The sequence below is a fragment of the Lepidochelys kempii genome, chromosome 11 (assembly GCF_965140265.1).
Source record: "Lepidochelys kempii isolate rLepKem1 chromosome 11, rLepKem1.hap2, whole genome shotgun sequence".
Lineage (NCBI taxonomy): Eukaryota > Metazoa > Chordata > Testudines > Cheloniidae > Lepidochelys > Lepidochelys kempii.
In genome coordinates, this window is record NC_133266.1 from 18,395,324 (window position 1) to 18,414,039 (window position 18,716).

Genomic DNA, 18,716 nt, shown 5'->3' on the forward strand with positions numbered 1-18,716 from the left:
TCTGAGCTTCTGGCTAAACCGCTGCAGATCTGAAAGCAGTGCAGAAGTAAGGGTGGCAATACTGTGACCATAACTCCCCCCCCCCCCCCCCGCCATCATAACTATGTGACCCCCCCCCCCCCCGCAAAACTCCCTTTTGGGTCAGGCCCCTCAATTTGAGAAATGCTGGTCTCCTTTGTGAAATCTGTATAGTATCAGGGTAAAAAAAAGCACACACAAGACCAGATTTCATGGTCTGTGGTGTGTTTTTCGTGACCGTGAATTTGGTAGGGCCCTAATAATAATTTGATTTTCAGTGATCAGATTGGGTATTCGTTCAGCGTTCATTGTGTCAAGATTTGAGCCTTACAAAAATAAGCATCACTCAGTGTTTGGAACATTTAGCTAATTTAAAATTAGCTAATGATTTAAATTAAAACGAAAGCGAAACGCTTTCAGTGTTTAAAATCTTCAAATGACACTTAGTGGAATGTGTACTAAAATTCAAGATGGTTAAATACATTTCAGACTGAAGTCTTCCAAGTATTAGTTTCTTTCATATCAGAGCAAGACATAAAATAAAACTTTAAGATGTATTTTTGTCATTCATAATTTTTTGTTTTGTTTGTACTACATTTAAATAGACACTGTGTTCCTTTTGGTTTCTTCACTCTGTTCTGCAGTGAAGTAGAACTAGTGCTATCACAAGTCTCTTTGTGGCCAGAGTATGATGTTACAAACTCAGGATTATGTCTTGGCTGCAGACGTGGGTAGAAGGAGAATGGCTTTATTTAATTCCAGATCACTTAAAGAATAGAAGTGGAAAACAAAGTTATTGTCAAATAAATTGCTCTTTGCATAAATGTTGTGTTTATTTACCTTCACAAGAAAGTAATATAGCCTTATGCAAGCTTTTATATGTGACACTAGGAATAAATGAAAAGCATAGCGATCTCTGCCAGAGTGAATAATATATGCTGTCTTCTTTTTTTTTTTTGTTTTTGCTGGCTGAATTTCAGGGTGGAGTACATCACTGCACATGTTGCAGGGTACTTATCAGTTGTCTAATTATCTTTTATTTAGAGCAGTGGTTCTCAACCTATTTACCATTGTGGGCCGCATCCAATACTACCTGTATGGCCCTGAGGATGTCACATGAGCTGTAGCTCTGTGCTGATTGGGCCGCAGGTTGAGAACCACTGATTTAGAATGTAAGTAATGACATATAATGTGCTGTGGTACACTAAGTGTAAAAATGGTTATATAAAAAGAAGTTTTTAAATGTGTAACTTTTAAAATATTTGAAAAATGAACTGAAAATCCAAAATGCACTTTAATAGTTTGGCTTTTTTTCAGGCCTCTTAAATATTTAAATCCGTGCTAATTAATTGCCACTGAATTACTACCACAATGTGCACTTGTCAAGTAAATTGGTGACAGCTGTACTCTAGTCTACCTAGGACTGCCTCAAGAATACGCAATTATTTGTCACATGTAACTTACTACAAAGGTTACCTTTTTTAGGTATGGCTTACGGGAATTTGTGGTTATTGCTCCAGCAGCAAATAATGATGCAGTTCTTAGTGAATCCAAATGTAACCTTCTTCTGAGTTCAATTTCGATTGCATTGGGGAACACTGGTTGGTAAGTGAAGTGCTAAATGATTACGTATCCAGATATTACTTTCATTATAATTTGGAAGATGCTTTATAGTAAGGAAAATTGAATTGATAGTAATAACATATACTGTAGACAGTCTGATATTGCCAGAGAAAGAAACAAAAAGTTGTGTCTCAGTGGAAACTTGGCCTAACCTTAATAGCACAGGATTCTTTCAAAGATAACTAAGATTTTAATGCACTGAACCATATGTATGACTTCTGTTCCGTAGGCTTTCTTGTTTAATATAAAAAACATAAGAGTAATTAATTGGTCTGCAAGTCATGATTTTCATAGAAATATAGGGCTGGGAGGGACCTTGAAAGGTCATCTAGTCCAGCTGTGTGTGCTGAGGCAGGACCAGGTATACCTACACCATTCCTGACAAGCGTTTGTCCAACCTGTTCTTAAAAACTTCCAATGATAGGGATTCCAGAACCTCCCTGGGTAATCAATTCTAGTACGTAGCTATCCTTATAAGGCTTTTTCCTAATATCTAATCTAAATCTCCCTTGCTATAGATTAAGCCCTTGTCCTTTGTTCAGTGCACAGAGACAACAATTGATCACTGTCCTCTTTTTAACAGCCTTTTAACATATGTGAAGACTCTTGTCAGGTCGTCCTCCTGTTGCCTTTTTCTCATGACTAAATATACCAATTTTTTTTTATTTTTATAACCTTTCCTCATAGGTCAGGTTTTCTAAACCTCTTATTTTTCTGGCTATCCTCCAAATTCTCTCCAGTTTATCCACATCTTAATGTGTGACACCCAAAACTGGACACACTTTCAACTGTGGCCTCACCAGTGCCGAGTACAGTGGGACAGTTATGTCCTATGTCTTTGATAGGGCACTCCTGTTAATACAGCCTAGATTGATGTTAGCCTTTTTGTAACTACATCATATTGTTTGCTCTTTGTTTATGATTCACTATAATTCCCAGATCTTCTTCAGTAGTACTACTGCCTAGGCAGTTATTCCCCTTTTTGTATTTGATTTTTCCTTCCTAAGCATAGTACTTTATTTAATCTTGTTGATGTCAGACCAGTTCTCCAATGTGTCAAGGTCATTTTGAATTCTAATCCTGTCCTGCAAATTACTTGCAACCAATCTCAGCTTTGTGTCATTTTCAGATTGTATAAGTATACTCTCCACTTTATTATCCAAGTAAATAATGAAGCTGAATTTTCTCAGTATTTAATATAAATTTAATAAAAATTTAGTTTATAAAATTATAAATTAGTTTGTTCACAAATCTGATGGCATAAATCTTCTAAAGCTCCTGGAAATATTCTTACCCTTTATTAAATCCCCAAATCAGAATTTAAGACTCTAAAGTGCTTAGTAAAATGTTACTTATGACATTGCAGATTTGATGACTTTACTACAGTTTGACGTACATTCCACTTAACTATGTTAATGAAAGTTGTATTTTATGACCTATTTTTAACTTGACCATTTTTAATTTAAACCCAAGTACCAGTACATGGTGGTGGTTTTCTTTAGATCTCTGTAGAATTGTCTGAAATTGCTTTGAAATACATACTATTACATAGTTCTGAGGATGTTAGAACAGTGAACATTTTTTAATCTACTGCTTCAATATTTTGCAGTCAGGTACCATTGTTTGTGCAAATACATCATAAATGGCGAAGAATGTATGTTGGAGAATGTCAGGGCCCTGGAGTTCGAACTGACTTCGAAATGGTTCATCTTCATAAAGTGCCAAATCAATATACTCATTTATCAGGGTTACTGGACATCTTCAAATCCAAGATAGTGAGTATGTTTGTACTAGAAATCATGCCGTTTAACCAAGTGAAATGTAGGCTCTTTTAAAATCAGCTATTTTAAAAAAAACTTAAGGTAATGTAATCATTAAAGGGGAAGAAAAAGGGCCTATGCTTTAATTAACATTGTCTGCCTGTTTTCCTTTTAGTTTAATTAAAAGCTCTATTGTTCTTTTAAAAATAAAGAACAGTCCTACTAAATTGCTAATGTGTGAGTACTGTTTTGAATAATTTTTTCATTAGTTCTTTACTTTCTAATACTATGCCAATTCTGAGGCCTTGTGAGTGACACAAATTTTTTTTTCTTCTTAGAGCGCTCAAAATTTACTGAGCACTTCACAAATATGTGGTCCTTGCCTTCAAGAAATTACTCTAAATTTCAGAGGAACAGCCGTGTTAGTCTGTATTCGCAAAAAGAAAAGGAGTACTTGTGGCACCTTAGAGACTAACCAATTTATTTGAGCATGAGCTTTCGTGAGCTACAGCTCACTTCATCAGATGTTTACCGTGGAAACTGCAGCAGACTTTATATACACACAGAAATGGAATTTGACATTCCATTAGTGAGGGAGAGCGTGGGAGGTCGGGGGGGGGGGGGGAGGGAGGAGGAGAGATGAAGAGCACCATGACAAGAATAAGGTCACATCATTACTGTAGTAAGGTAGAGAGACATCTTGATGGGATTTTTTTAGTGCCTTTCTTTCCCCCAGCTCTCCTCATAGTGAGACAATGAGTGAGTTTCTATTAGAAATTTTCTTTGAAAGCTTGATAGAAATCACTTAGATCTTTTTGACTATGGTAGGAATGAGGACATATCTATTCTTCTTTTAACACTTTAATAAACTTTTCAGACTTTCTTTGCACTTGGATACACCAGTTCACAAGGAACTGGACTGAGACCAGTTCATTTCACATGGGCCATCAAGCACCAGTCAGACAGTAATGATTTTCATCATTATCTGTGTGTTGGATTTGATCTAGTGCCAAAAGATTAAGAGTAATGTATCCTATTACCAGCCTCCTTCTAGTTTAGTCCCCATTCTTATGTGGATTTGAAATAATTTTCTACTTATTTGTGCACCCACATCATTGATGTCAGTGTCGCTGTCATAGAACCATATTCTTTTGACATTGTTCAGGCAGTAAAAAGAGTACTTGTGGCACTTTTAGACGAACAAATTTATTTGACCATAAGCTGTAGCTCACTAAAGCTTATGGTCAAATAAATTTGTTAGTCTCTAATGTGCCACAAGTATTCCTTTTCTTTTTGCGGATACAGACTAACACGACTGCTACTCTGAAACCTGTCATTATTCAGGCAGAGAGTCTCATTGAGGTCAGTAGGATTGCTGACCTGAGTACAAGAAACATGTTCTGGCCCATGTTTTAAAAGTAACCTAATTTGATCAATTTTTATTTGCAAATTTATACTATCTGGCCTATTTTTATACTGTACAATATATTTTTATATATTACAGGGAAAATGTTAAAATTAGGCCAGTTTTTTTTTTTTTTTTTTTTTTTTAAAGCCAAGTGCCTGAAGTGGACTGATAAATAGCCTGCTTGGGGTTGAAACTTTCGAAGAGATTGTGCTGAAACAACAATCTCACATAATGTTGAAAACCCATTCTTCACTCTTTTTTTAAACTCAGTATTTTAGTTTCAAATAAGTGAAGAATATTATTGTAACTCTAGCTGATTTACTTTAATTCATTTGTAGTGTTCCTTTACATTTATTTTTTTAGGGATGGCCTTTAACTCCACTGCCTCCAGTAAGCATAGCTATTCGACTAACATATGTTCTTCAAGACTGGCAACAGTATTTCTGGCCCCAACAACCACCAGGTAGGAGATTCATGTGTATAGTGTCTTAAGGGCAATTTTAAATTAATGTATGGAAAACAAATATATATATATATATAACATTTTCTTTACATTATGTTGCTAAAGGAATTAATACTTGTATGTGAATTAGCAGAATTTTGTAAAACTGTAGTAGCTGTTTACTAAGAGAAGCATATGAATATCTGTGGGTTTAAGAACAATTTTATGACCATGTTTAAATCTGATCAGTGTAGTCTTTTGCTCTTTTGGCTGGAAAACCACTTTGCTTCACTTTTCCCTTTACACACTTTTCCTTGCACTGCAGACTGCTGACAAAATAAGCCCACAAATATATCCACACATATACATGTAAAATAATCAGAGGAAAACAGAGTTGCCCAATCAGACATTATTGGTAGGATAAAATTTTATTAAACTTAAAAATTTTAAAATTTTCTGAAAAGATGAATTTATTTATTTTTGCAGTTTTTGGATTCCAAGGTTAAATTATTGGGTTGTTTTGGAATAAGCTTCCCTAAATAAAGATTTTCATTTTATAAGCATTTTGAATAGCAAACCTAGCTCTAATATGTAGGAGAGCGATGAAACTTTCTAGCTTCAGTCATCTCAAATGCACAGTAAACTGAATAAAAGTAAACTGAATAAATGAAGAAAAGTATTTTTCTTGGACTTTCTTGTTTTGGTAATCCCAAGTGTTACAGAAACAGTAGGTAAAAGTTTAAGACAGAAATTGTGACTTTAAGATGATGTGTCTAAGTTAATTAAAATATAAACACAAAAATGGTACTATGATAGCTATCATTTTTAAATTATTAGGAGATGGGAGAGCAAAACATGTAAAGATGCTTATTTCTCAACCCCATCAGTTAGCTGTTGATTTATGCCCATGACTATTTACATCCCTTAACATAATGGTTTTTAATTATTATCTCTAATGTAACGTTAGATGTTTTTACATATTGGGGAAGCCATGTTGCCCAGTGGATGGAGCACTAGATTGAGATTCTTGGAGACGTGGTTTCTTAGGATTCTTCTGGTATGTCTACGCTGCAATTAAAAACCTGCAGCTGGCTGATGTCAGTTGACTTGGCCTCAGGCTAAGGGGCTGTTTAATTGTGGTGTAGACCTCTCATGGGGTCTTGGAGCCTGGGCTCCAGCCCATGCCCAATGTCTACACCACAATTAAACAGCCCCTTAGCCTGAGTCAGCTGACACAGGCCAGCCATGGGTTTTTAATTGCAATGTAGGTCCTCCCAGCCCAAACCTTGCCTAGCAGGTAGCAGTCGGTAAACTCCAGCCCTCAAGTTCCTCTGAGATCTTTCTGCAGTGCACAACCCCTCTTACTGTACATTCACAGAAGATATTAAGTGTGCTGATCCTTTAAAGAGACAGAAATAGCATCTTGTTATCTTGATTGGAGTTAATCATTTCGATTCAATCAAAGCACTGGGTTGGTTTAGATAAAAAATAAAACTAGTTTGTTTAATTAAGAAGAGTAGGTTTTAAGTGAGTTCAAGTACAAAGGATTAAAAATAGAAGGGGTTACACAAAAGTAAAAATATGCTAATGGCTAAGACCTAACTTAACAAGCTGCAGTCTTTGGTGAGGAAAGTATCTTAAACAATCTTTCAGCAATAGCTGATTAGCTCTTAGTCAGAATCCCCACAGAGTCCAAGGTGCTGGTTTTCCTTATTTCCTTAGGTGAAGGATCACTTGGGGGTTCTCTGCCCCTCTCTTTATAGTTCAGGCTACCTTTGAAAAGTACATCTCTTCAAGTTCATTGACCAGTATAGGCTGTTCCTCCCTGTCAGTCTAAGGGATGCCACACCTCCTTGCTGTTGTGTACCTGTAAAGTTGAGCTCAAAGTGGGAAATTAGCTACACCTAGTGCTCTGGTCCTCTGGTCAGGCAGAACAGTAAGGCAGTCTGAGTCCCAGGCCCTCAGGGCGGGGCAGCAGACAATTAGTAGGCTCTGGCCTGCAATCAGGGCAGAGCAATTGAGCAGTCTATGAGCCTCAGGCCCAGTCAGGGTGGGGCAGCAAAGTAATGAGTAGAGACTGACCTGCAATCAGGGCAGAGTGGCTAAGCAGTTTAGAAGCCCCAGGTAAGAGTTAGCACCAGTAGTCTAGAGGCTCAGGTCAGGGTGCCTGGGGAGCGAAGGTTTCTGGCCTAAGGAGCAGGAGTACTGCTGCCCCCAGAGCCTGCCCAAATCCGCTGCATCACAACCCAGGGCCCTAACAGTGGTGGAGTGGTCCACCACTGGGTGAGCAGGGATTCGCCTGCAACATGTTGACCTTGTATCAGGCTAGCGGTCAATCAGACTGTTGCCTGGTTTCCCAGGGGTGCTTCCTACTCTTCCCCCTTGGGTGTACTTGCGTCTGTTGTCTTGGGGAGCTTTGGCCAGTCCACAGGTGGCAGCCCCAGCAGCTCCTCAGTTGGTCGGTAGTTAAGGAGATCCAGCCAGTCTTCAGGCAGCAGCTCTGACAACTCCTCAGTGTCTTGGTCGGCCAGCAGTCCTGGGAGCCCTGGAAGCTCCTCTGTGGGCTTCAGCAGCAGGTAGGATGCATCCATCTCCTGTGGTGGCTCCAGCCCAATTGAGTTGCAGGGCCCACCTTTTGTATTTCCCCTTCCTGTTCTGCCTTGCTGCTTCCAGTGGGGCACAGGTGGTTCAGCCCACCAGGGGGCATGTTGTGGTCTCTCCCTGTCACTCTCTGAGGGAGGCCACGCCTCCTTGCTACTTCAGCTTCAAGAGGCAGTAAGGCTTCCTGGGAGTCCAGTCTCCACCCACCGTTGAGATTAAATGATCACTTTTTCCCCACATGCTCTCCTGAAGGCTTTATTGACTGGCATGCAAATATGCTTGTCACTGTCTTTGGTTAAACCTTACTCAGTTTACTTGGGAGACACATTCAAGCAGGCTGAACTGCATTCCTTTCTCTGGAAAAAATCTTTATCAACTCACCCTGACATGCCTAGTTTAAATACATTTTAGTCATAATTCCAGCACAACTGTATATTCCTTTATAGTTGGCCATAGATACATCATGCAAGAATATTAACGGTCAGTGAGTTTAGTTTTCCAATGACATATTACATGACACCTTTTAGATACAGATTATAACAATAGTGAGTTGGCGTACACTGAGCTGGTCAGGCCAGCTGAAACTCTCTGCTAGATTCCAGGGAGCCCCTTGCCTTCTGGCATAGGGATGGTCTTAGGGTCACAATTGCCTGTTTGACCGTGGTCAAACATTGTCAAATATTCAAGCAAGAATGCCAAGATGTTGGTGGTCTACCTTTTTGATTAAATCATGGTGCCATTCTTCTATTTTTTTTTAGAAGTTAATTTCATTGTTTCACATTTCTGAGTTAAAATACTTCAGTTAAGTAATTTGTTTTTTATAATTAGGCATAAGTATCTATCTAAGGCTAAGCCTGTTGGTGACCATGAGGTCTTACTCTTTCTTTGCAATTTTTGTTACGGTTATTGTTACTATTGCTTTAAAATATTTGACCATTCTTGATCATATTTGACCAGTCAGTTGACCAGTTATTTTTGGACTGGTCAAATGCCCAACACTACTCCCTGGTTACTTCAGGAGATCTTTTTAGTTCAGTAGGGATCATATATTTGACATGTTTTGCATTTGTAGTGTGTGTAGAAGGGAATGGTATGAGTGACCTAAGATGTCCTAAGAAATGCATCGATAAATAACAAATATTTGCTGGTAATGTTTATCTTTTAGTTTGGTTTACATCTATATTTAAATAGAGAAATCATGTAAGCACATTTGTTATTCTAATGAAGAAGAAATCACTTAAAAATGTAACTAATTAATAAAAGTAACTTTTCCTCTTCAGTTGCCTTAAAATAACTTTTAGCATATGGAGTATATTGTTGTTAGTAATGTGTATATTTTATGATATCTAAATTTTAACCACTTGTTCCAATAGAAAGATCATGTGCCATGTAAGTTTTGTGTTTAGTAAGCAGTGTGCTATTTATTGCTCTAGCAAACTATCATCATGTTTATATTATGGAAAATGTGTTGTTCTGTCTTCAGATATAGATGCACTAATTGGAGGAGAAGTTGGAGGCCTGGAATTTGGGAAATTACCACTTGGTGCCTGTGAAGATCCTGTTAGGTGAGATTAAGAGCGTAGAAAATTATAAAATAGTGTAAGTGCTTCTGAGAAAAATTCAGAACTATAAATCTAATTTTAAAAAGACTTCTTTGTTTTCCAATGATGTATCTGTGTACAGCCATATACTGCTAACAGAAGGCCTCAGAGTTTTAAGTATTGCATAGGAGTTAAGAGTTAGGAGTTGAGAGACTGTTTTATGAAGTTTACAAACAATACTAGAATATATAGAATAATGCAAAAAGCTATATTTTAGTTTCCAAGTTTTGTGACAGATATTTTTTGATACATGGGTACTTGATGCAACATAATAGATTATAAACTTTTTCAACTTTGTATTTATCACTCAAACCATAATGCTAAAATGTACCATAGCTACAGATTCTGTGCCCATATGCCGAGTGTCAGATTTAGAACTCGTAATGTTTTAAAAAAAATAAGTTAAGAAAACCATCTTCAAAAGTAAACTGATTTTATGTTATCAAAAGAACAAAGGCATTTGTAGAAGATGAGTTTCCTTGATCCATAAACAAGTGATATAAATGACTGGGTGTATATGGTTTACGTTAAATACCTGTAGGATTTTTTTTTTTTTAGATCCAGATTTTTATTTTTTTTAAATTAATCCAGTCTAAACAGATTTTGTCTTGTAGCATGTTCAGTGTTCTAGGTATGCCAAAGCAATTTGCAAATCATCAAAGGGTGTAGCAACTGTGCAGTCTATTAGGGTAGTCATTGTGTATCCTGTAATAACCAGGATTAGTTCTAATAGTACTGCCAAACCTGTATGCATAGTGGCCCTGGATCATGAGTGCCCCACCTTGCCAGAGACTAGTTGAAATTATGCTTGTTTTCCTGTGCCAGAGTTTGGATTATGAGCCTGTTGACTGAGAGTTCTGTGGTGCTAATTTGAGTTCTCCTGGGGGATCTCCATATCTCTTCCTTAACTGCAGCCCTTCTTAGGGCATGTTGTAGGTTTTCCCCTCCTTTTGTTGTTTGTCCATCCACTGTTCTCCTAATTTCCTCCACCAACATATGCACCCATTCTCAACCTGTTCCCCATTGCCCCTCCCTGTGAAGTTGGACACTTAACATACATACAAAAAAATAAAAAACAAAATGAATAACATTCTCCGCCCCTCCCCCCTGGTAGGGAGAGGAATTGGGGAAAGAACCCTATATGATGGATGTTAGTCACATTGTTTAGTGCACTACTAGAAGGCATGCAGATACTGGATGATGGGCGCAGTACATAAATCAATAGAATAGAAATTAAAAAGGTATAGTCAGTGGAAACATCAACTTGTCTGAGTTAAAATATTTTTAAGTTTTTTTTGCTCCTTTGAGAAATCAACTAATTATCAATTTCACATCATCATGTTCTCAGTGGTAGCTGATGTCAGAACAAGGAGTAATGGTCTCAAGTTGCAGTGGGGGAGGTTTAGGTTGGATATTAGGAAAAACTTTTTCACTAGGAGGGTGAAACACTGGAATGCGTTACCTAGGGAGGTGGTGGAATCTCCTTCCTTAGATATTTTTAAGGTCAGGCTTGACAAAGCCCTGGCTGGGATGATTTAGTTGGGGATTGGCCCTGCTTTGAGCAGGGGGTTGGACTAGATGACCTCCTGAGGTCCTTTCCAACCCTGATATTCTGTGATTCTATGATATCCCTCATGTGCCCCCCAAAGTTAAAAAATAAAAAATTAAGTCAATACAACTTTTAACAAAAATGCAGTAATAAAATCCTGACATCAGAATACAGTATATATAACATAATAGTAATGTCATGGATCTTATGTCTATATATAAGATCTTATGGATCTTATTCAGTGGTTTAGTGTTCTAGGCCACAAAGGGGGAGATTTTGAAAAGCATAAATGGCAGTTAGCTCTCTAACTTCCATTGAATTTCAGAGGGAGCTAGGAAGATTAATGGTCATTTATGATTTTTGAAAATCTCTTCCTGAGCTTTTTAGAAATCAGTCTAGCATCATTTATACCAAGTTTTTGCCGTTTCAGTGAGCTCCATTTAGCAACTACATGGCCTCATCTAACAGAAGGTATCATTGTGGACAATGATGTTTATTCGTAAGTATGTGTATTTGTAAATATATGAATTAATAAACATTTAGTTTTTTTCATCCATTAACAGCTTGTATCTTTCTAGTGTCACTTAGAGTTTAAAGGTCTAACATTTTTATTTTTAATGCCTTGATGAATGTATAACTCGGCTGTTAAGATGTTTGTATTTCAGAACCAATCATTTTCTTAACAGTTTTTCCCTGTGTGTGCACTGGGAAAGGGCCATTACATACTGATCTCTGTATACATAGTACATGAGCTCCTATCTGTGCATTAATTCTCTTTCTAGTTTCCATTTGGATCTCTTATATTAATTTATTTAAGTGGGTTGCTGGTCTAGCCTTGAGATGAAGAAAGATGCCTCATAATGAACCTGGTAAGCAAAAGGAGTTACTTAAGCTTATAGCTGTCTTCGCTGAAGAATGGGATGTCATCTCCGCTTTCTGCTCCATCTAGCAAGCATGGTCAGCAATGAGTACTGACCTCTTTTAGAAAAGAATACTAACTCTTTAAGTAATTGTATTAACACATTTGTGGTGTTTGGTTCTAAGTTTTGGAAACTTGAAGAGGAAAATATACATAGACAATTAAATGTTCTTTAAAGACAAATGTTAAACACCAAAATATATTTTGTTTAGCTTTAAATAGTACTTATTTTTTGTATTTCTCTTCCCTGACTTTTTTAGACGCATGCATGAAAACAGGATCCTTGTTTTTCAGACTTCCATCTGTTGTTAATTTTTCTCACTTAACTCATGTTCTATTTGATGTCTTGCTTTTCCCCCATAGCAACAATTATGATGTGCAAAATGGAACCTATATTATGAGTTTCATAACCTAGCCTGGCTGACTTCTTTGTTTATATACTTAGATCTTACCTTGCAATTCCTAAGAACATTTGATTACTTGTGTGCAAGTAATTGCCCCCTAATACTGGTGTGGACAAAATGAAGCACTTTTTTTTTTAGTGACTTGGATCCGATTCAAGCACCACAGTGGTCTGTGAGAGTCAGAAAAGCAGATAATCCGCAGTGTTTATTAGGTAAGACATCTTTAACTTCTTTTCCATTCTAGACATCAAGAAGAGGAAGTTTAGGGCTGACTAGATGACCAGTCTCCTAATCCCCTGTGATACTGCATCTTCTTTATAATTTTCCTTAATTATGAGCACAACCTCTCCTGATTTCTCTTAGGTCTGAATGGACTTCAAATTAGGTTGTCTTTCAAGCCCTTAATTCTTGGGTGGGGGAGTTTCTGATGTGCAGTTTTGTTAGACCTGTGCTCCCCAGACTTGACTAGTTTCTGGCTAATATTCATGTGCTGATTTTGTTCTGTAAAGCACTATATTGCTTAGACTCTGTACCTAAGAGATGGCTTCTTCCTAAATATGTCCATCCCTAAATATGAGATCAGGTGAGGCTCACTAGGTGACAGCCCCATGATTTGTAAATCATGGAGGCATGATGTTCTCAATATGGGGCTCTTAACTCTGGAACTCATTTTCCCTGTTGGGCCAACAGCTCCAGAGTTTATTGAACTTGCATGCTACAAAGTTTGAGGAGGTGGATTAACTGGGTATTGGATTTCTTCTTGAAATGGTTGTTGTTAGCTTTCTAGTTGGCCTTGATTAACTCTTGTTAAGCTTTAATTTGTAGTTTTGATCCACATATGTGTAAAACATGACCTAGAGATGATAGGAGGTACGTTTCTCAAATTAAAAGTTGAAATAATTACCACTTCTTTCTCTTTCCTCCAAGGACTCCTGCTATGGTAGGAAAGGACTTATGCTATGGTTAATTTATTGTTAGAGGATCTTCACTGACTAAATATTCAGAAAATTATTGTCTTTGTAGGTGACTTTCTTACTGAATTCTTCAAACTTTGTCGTCGGAAGGAATCAACTGATGAGATTCTTGGAAGATCTACATTTGAAGAAGATGGAAAAGGTAGAAATCTTCTTAATTATTCAGTGTCATAATTTGTAAGTATTGCTTTTTTAATTGGATCACTTTCCTATCTTCTACTATCTTGTGTGTTCATGACATCAGCTAGATATATTATTTTATAGCACTAGGGGAAACTTTTAGCTTCTCTTGGCAGGGAATATCACAAGCAAATGCTAACACTTCTTTCCATACTCCAGACCTAGCTTGTCTCTTAGAATAAGTCTACACTGTAGTGTAAGCCTAGGTTTAGTAGAACATGAGTTAGCAAACACTGGGTTTATTAAGCTAGGGTGGGGTGGGCAAACTTTTTGGCCCGAGGGACACATCTGGGTATGGAAATTGTATGGCGGGCCATGAATGCTCACAAAATTGGGGTTGGGGTGTAGGAGGGGGTGAGGGCTCTGGCTGAGGCTGCAGGCTCTGGCGTGGGGCTGGGGATGAGGTGTTTGGGGTGCAGGAGGATGCTCCAGGCTGGGATAGGAGGCTGGGGCACAGGAGAGGGTGAGGGATGCAGGCTCCAGGCGGTGCTTACCTCAAGCAGCTCCTGGAAGCAGCGGCATGTGCCCCTCCCACTCCTATGTGGAGGCATGGCCACTCCAGGCTCTGCGCACTGCCCTGTCTGCAGGCTCCACCCTGCAGCTCCCATTGGCCACAGTTCCTGGCTAGTGGGAACTGCGGGGGCGGCAATGGGGGCGGGGTCAGTGCATGGAGCCCCCTGGCTGTCTCTACGCATAGACATGCCACTGCTTCTGGGAGCCATGGCATGTATGCGTGGAGCAGCCCCAAACCTGCTCCCCAGCTGCAGCACGGGAGCGGGGCAAGCCCCAGACCCTACTCCCCAGCGGGACCTTGAGGGCCAGATTAAATTGGCTGGCAGGCCGGATGTGGCCTGTGAGCCGTAGTTTGCCCACCCGGAGCTAGGGCTTCAGTGTCTAACCAGGGATCTCAAATCACCACGAGGGCCACATGAGGACTAGTACATTGGCCTGAGGGCCGCATCACTGAAACCTTTCATACAATGATACAAAAGTACAATCAAAAATGAAAAAAATGAAGAGTAACATAGTATGCTACTAAAAGTCAATGTATTAACTTTTTAAAAACCGTAATGCGAAAAGTCAGTGCTAATTTTGACAGTCATTTCATTTTTGGCCACTTAGCTGACAGCATTCTGCACCAACCAGTCTTAAGGGCTGTGAAAGAAGGTTAGAAGCCCTGGTAAAATCCCTGCTTCGTTTGCGTTCTTTCCCTCACTGCTGTGCCTGGATTAAGATTTCAGCTAGGCAGTGACAATGAATAGAAGATGCAATTTGCCTACAGACAAATCCTGCTAGGATTGTGCTGCAGGTGAATGTTCAGCTGCTTCAGCTTTCTCTTAGAATAGATGTTTTTAATTAATTGTATTCCTCTGACTTTTACTCCCTATTACTCTCGTTCGGAGCTACTATCGCTCTTGCATTAACCTGACCCGAAACTCCTGGGGAGCTGAGCCAGTATGACAGAGAGTACAGATCAGAGCAGTACATTTGCTAAAGGAATCTTAAATACTGATCCAGAAGGAGAGGAAGCATTCTCCAAGAGGGCCTGGCCCTTCACATGAAAATTACCCCACGCAGGGTTTTTCCACTGGCAGCAGAACCACCAAGGAGAAGGGGACAGTCCCCCTGGAGGCAGGGGTGTACCAGCAAACGCCTATGGAGAATGGCAAAGATAGATTGGCGAGGGAGCAGCTCAAATCTCTTTCAGGGAAACCTGCAAATCTCCAGACTGGGATTTACCTTTGACTGTCCTGCGGGAAGCACGTTGATTAAGTCTTGCATTAGGGTTAAGAGATGTAGAGGACTCTCATAGCCTTTTTCTTCATGTGGATTGAGGTAGAGAAAATCCTGCCCTGGATTTCTGGGACAATCTGAAATGGCCTCTAGGGACTGCTGTAGGGTGCAGAATAACTGGATTTCAGAGGCCACGGCATTATGCAAGCCCGAGTCCAGCCACCCACATCCCAGACTTCCTAGCACCCTCCCAAAATGTGGTCACTCTAGTTCTTTGTTTGAGATGCAGTGTGGGAAAAGTTGAGCGTGCACCAGACTTGACTGTCCAGAGGACAAAGAAAGTCGGCTCATGGGATTATGGGATACTTTAGTGGACTCCTAGAACACGAGTCCAGTGGGACTTTGTCTGTGCTGCAAAGCAATTGGGCTTGAACTGTGAGTTGTGGCTTGACTCACGCTTGGACCCTCCAGTGCATGGGGTCGTGGGATGCTGGTTCCAAGCTCTGGGTTAGCATGATTTGTGTGCAGACGGAAGGGGAGTTAGGCTTGAGCCTGAGTTGGAACCCTGGACTTACATAGCAGTGTAGACATATGCTTACAGGATATGGGAACCAAAGTCCTTTCTTGTATTTTGTTTTTTATCAGGAAGTGGTTTTTTCTTTAGTCCCTCTTTACCTTTCTTTTGTCCATCAATCAAATGTTGTACCATTTGATCTTGGATAATCAGTGGGTTTTCACTTACATCATCTTCCTGAGTTCTTTTTAAATTTATTTTTCACTTCCTTTGTTCTCATACAACTAGCTCACTTCTATTTTAATATCTTATTTTGAGGGTAGGACAGTCTGTCTAATTTTTTTGTTGACTTGGGCACTGTAATCATTGTTCTGAATTAGGCAATAGGTGATAGCCATTAGCAGCACGGTCAATCCAGTCCTATCTTCAATCTCTAAAAGAGGCAAGGGAGGCTGCTTTGTAATCTGACTCTGCCATGCAGCTGTGGGGCTAAAATCAGTTAAGTGCAGATATGGGACATAGCATCAGAATTATAGAGCATAGGTTAACAGGTTGGTTAGAATTGTAAATCCTAAATAAACTGAGATGATGGAATAAAACTCTGAACTTATTTTATAACAATTTCTTATTTTATAGAGGTTGCTGATATAACCCATGCTTTGTCAAAGCTCACAGAGCCAGCACCAGTCCCAATCCATAAATTGTCTGTCACAAATATGGTTCACAGTGCAAAGAAAAAAATTCGCAAGCACAGAGGTGTAGATGACTCACCGTTAAATAATGAAGTCCTCAATACTATTATGTTGGTAAGCAAACTGTCCATGCATCATACTGTGTGCATGTGTACATTGTATATAGGTCTTTTGTTTCATGTTTGTGGCTTATAAAATTTTAAAAATATATTGGCTTACTGTGAGAGTGATTAGTTATGACATAATGGCATTAGGTTGTAAGAGTTTGTCCTATCCATAACTAGAGTAATGAAACAGTGATCCCACTATCAAGGAGAATTGCTTTTTCTGGAGACTACCTTTTTTCATTGACTGACAGCTATACCGATTTGTCTGAGATTTGACAAGCCACAATAACTCTAGTGGAATATTCTCATCCATTTTAAGAAAATATCCATTTCAAGTGAATCAAGGCCGAGTAAACAACTTTCACTGTTTGAATAAAACTGTTCCAACTCAAGAAGTTGATCACAGCATATTAGCATAACTATACCAAGAAAAAATAGGCAGAGAAAAAATGGGGAAAGTGCTAAAAACTGATGTGGTCTATTTCTTTCCCCCTTCCCCCCCAAAAAGTTCTTATTCCCTGATGCTGCTGACAAACTAACAGATGGATCTGAAGCCAGGCCTAGTACTTCAAGAAACAATCCTTCTCCAGAGAGTGAAGAATATGTAAGTTTAATTGAAATTCATAAGAGAAATATATCAAATCAGAGTGATTTCTTAATATCTGGAAAAAGTTTGTCAGAGGATGCTTGCAGAATGTTAGTTTATCTATATGAAGGGCTAAATCCAGGGAGCTTGACTACAGTATATAGCTATTCTTTTCTGTTGCATATTTCTTTAAAAGTTTCCCAGATGGAATACCTTTTGTCCACATTAGTTTCTTTTAAATATGTTCTTTAAAATAGACAGCCTTAAAACCAGCTACGTTCTTGTTTGACCAGCAGGTGTTGCTACTCACCCTTTCTTTTCTCTGTCTACTGCAACTCTATCTGTTCTATTACCACTAGAGAATGATTAGAAGAATAGTTGTTTTTAGTGGAGGTTCTACAGAAACTCTCTATTCACCTTTGTCCCTTATTGATGGCTAATACCGTTGCAGACTTGAGTTTTGCTCTCATGTTGACATTCACAGATGATAATTGTGTTTTTAGTGAAATCAAAAGTTTGAAAAAGTCATTTTCTGGATTTTTTTTTTTTTTTTTTAATTTTTTTCTCATGTAGAATCTTTACAGTCAGTTCAAATCAGCTCCTTCAGATAGTCTGACCTACAAACTGGCTTTATGTCTTTGTATGATCAACTTCTACCATGGAGGGGTAAAAGGAGTAGCACACCTCTGGCAAGAATTTGTAGTGGAAATGCGCCGCAGATGGGAGAAAAATTACCTAATTCCAGGGTAAGAGTTCCATTGGAATTTGACTGAAAATGTCCATAGGTTGTGACCGATAGGATAACTTGTTACGACTTTAAAATATACTTGGATTTTCAGACTTGCTAAAGTGATTTTAGATGTATATTATTTGAATTAGTACTCCCTGCTTCTCTTCCTCTTCTCTCCCATGAGGGAAAAAAGCATAAGGAGTGGGAAGGAGCATCTGCTGCCTTCCCTAGCTCCACAAAGCTAGAGAACTTAAGGAGAATTTAGAAAGGAATATTTGTGCCAACATTTCTTGGCCCCCACTTCCAATCTCTACATTAAAACCAAGGTATCTGGGAAAGTAAGGGTAAAACACCCCTTACTCTTTTCTCAGCAGAAAAAATGGTAGAATGGGGGGCATCTGCTCCAGATTCCTGGGTTGTTGGCAGAGGTGTTCATCCCCATCTCCCCTTTTGGGCACTTAGGACTTGTCTACATTACCCGCTGGATTGACAGGCAGCGATTAATCCAGCAGGGGGATTGATTTAGCGCGTCTAACTAAATCGACCACTGAGCACTCTCCCGTCGACTCCGGTACTCCACCAGGGCGAGAGGCGCAGGCAGAGTTGACGGGAGAGTGTCAGCCATCGACTTACCGCAGTGAAGACATCGCAGTAAGTAGATCTAAGTACATTGACTTCAGCTATGTTATTAACATAGCTGAAGTTGTGTAATTTAGATCGATTCCCCCCCCCCCCCCCCCCAGTGTAGACCAGGCCTGAGTTACTCTTTTGAGCAGTTGCTGAAGCCTCTGCCCTATGTCTGTCTTAGCAGGACTTTGGCCTGCAAGCTGAAAGAGAGGTGATCAGTATGGAGCTCCTACATATTAACAAATAA

At 39.1% G+C, this 18,716-nt stretch overlaps 1 protein-coding gene across 8 annotated transcripts in view; it reads left to right on the forward strand.

Annotated features, from left to right (window-relative positions):
* The window catches only part of RAB3GAP1 (RAB3 GTPase activating protein catalytic subunit 1), a 49,735-nt gene that overhangs the window by 16,066 nt on the left and 14,953 nt on the right, over nucleotides 1-18,716 (forward strand). For 7 of the 8 annotated variants that reach the window (XR_012154220.1, XM_073305326.1, XM_073305327.1 and 4 more), the window contains 10 exons: nucleotides 1,504-1,623; nucleotides 3,251-3,416; nucleotides 5,173-5,272; nucleotides 9,336-9,417; nucleotides 11,433-11,501; nucleotides 12,464-12,537; nucleotides 13,349-13,441; nucleotides 16,364-16,533; nucleotides 17,035-17,130; nucleotides 17,686-17,858. Coding sequence is in view for 7 of the 8 variants with exons in the window: in XM_073305326.1 (XP_073161427.1) it covers nucleotides 1,504-1,623; nucleotides 3,251-3,416; nucleotides 5,173-5,272; nucleotides 9,336-9,417; nucleotides 11,433-11,501; nucleotides 12,464-12,537; nucleotides 13,349-13,441; nucleotides 16,364-16,533; nucleotides 17,035-17,130; nucleotides 17,686-17,858 (1,143 nt within the window). In the remaining variant the exon portion in view is untranslated. The remainder of the gene's footprint in view (nucleotides 1-1,503; nucleotides 1,624-3,250; nucleotides 3,417-5,172; nucleotides 5,273-9,335; nucleotides 9,418-11,432; nucleotides 11,502-12,463; nucleotides 12,538-13,348; nucleotides 13,442-16,363; nucleotides 16,534-17,034; nucleotides 17,131-17,685; nucleotides 17,859-18,716) is intronic. The other variant, XM_073305328.1, reaches the window with a different exon arrangement.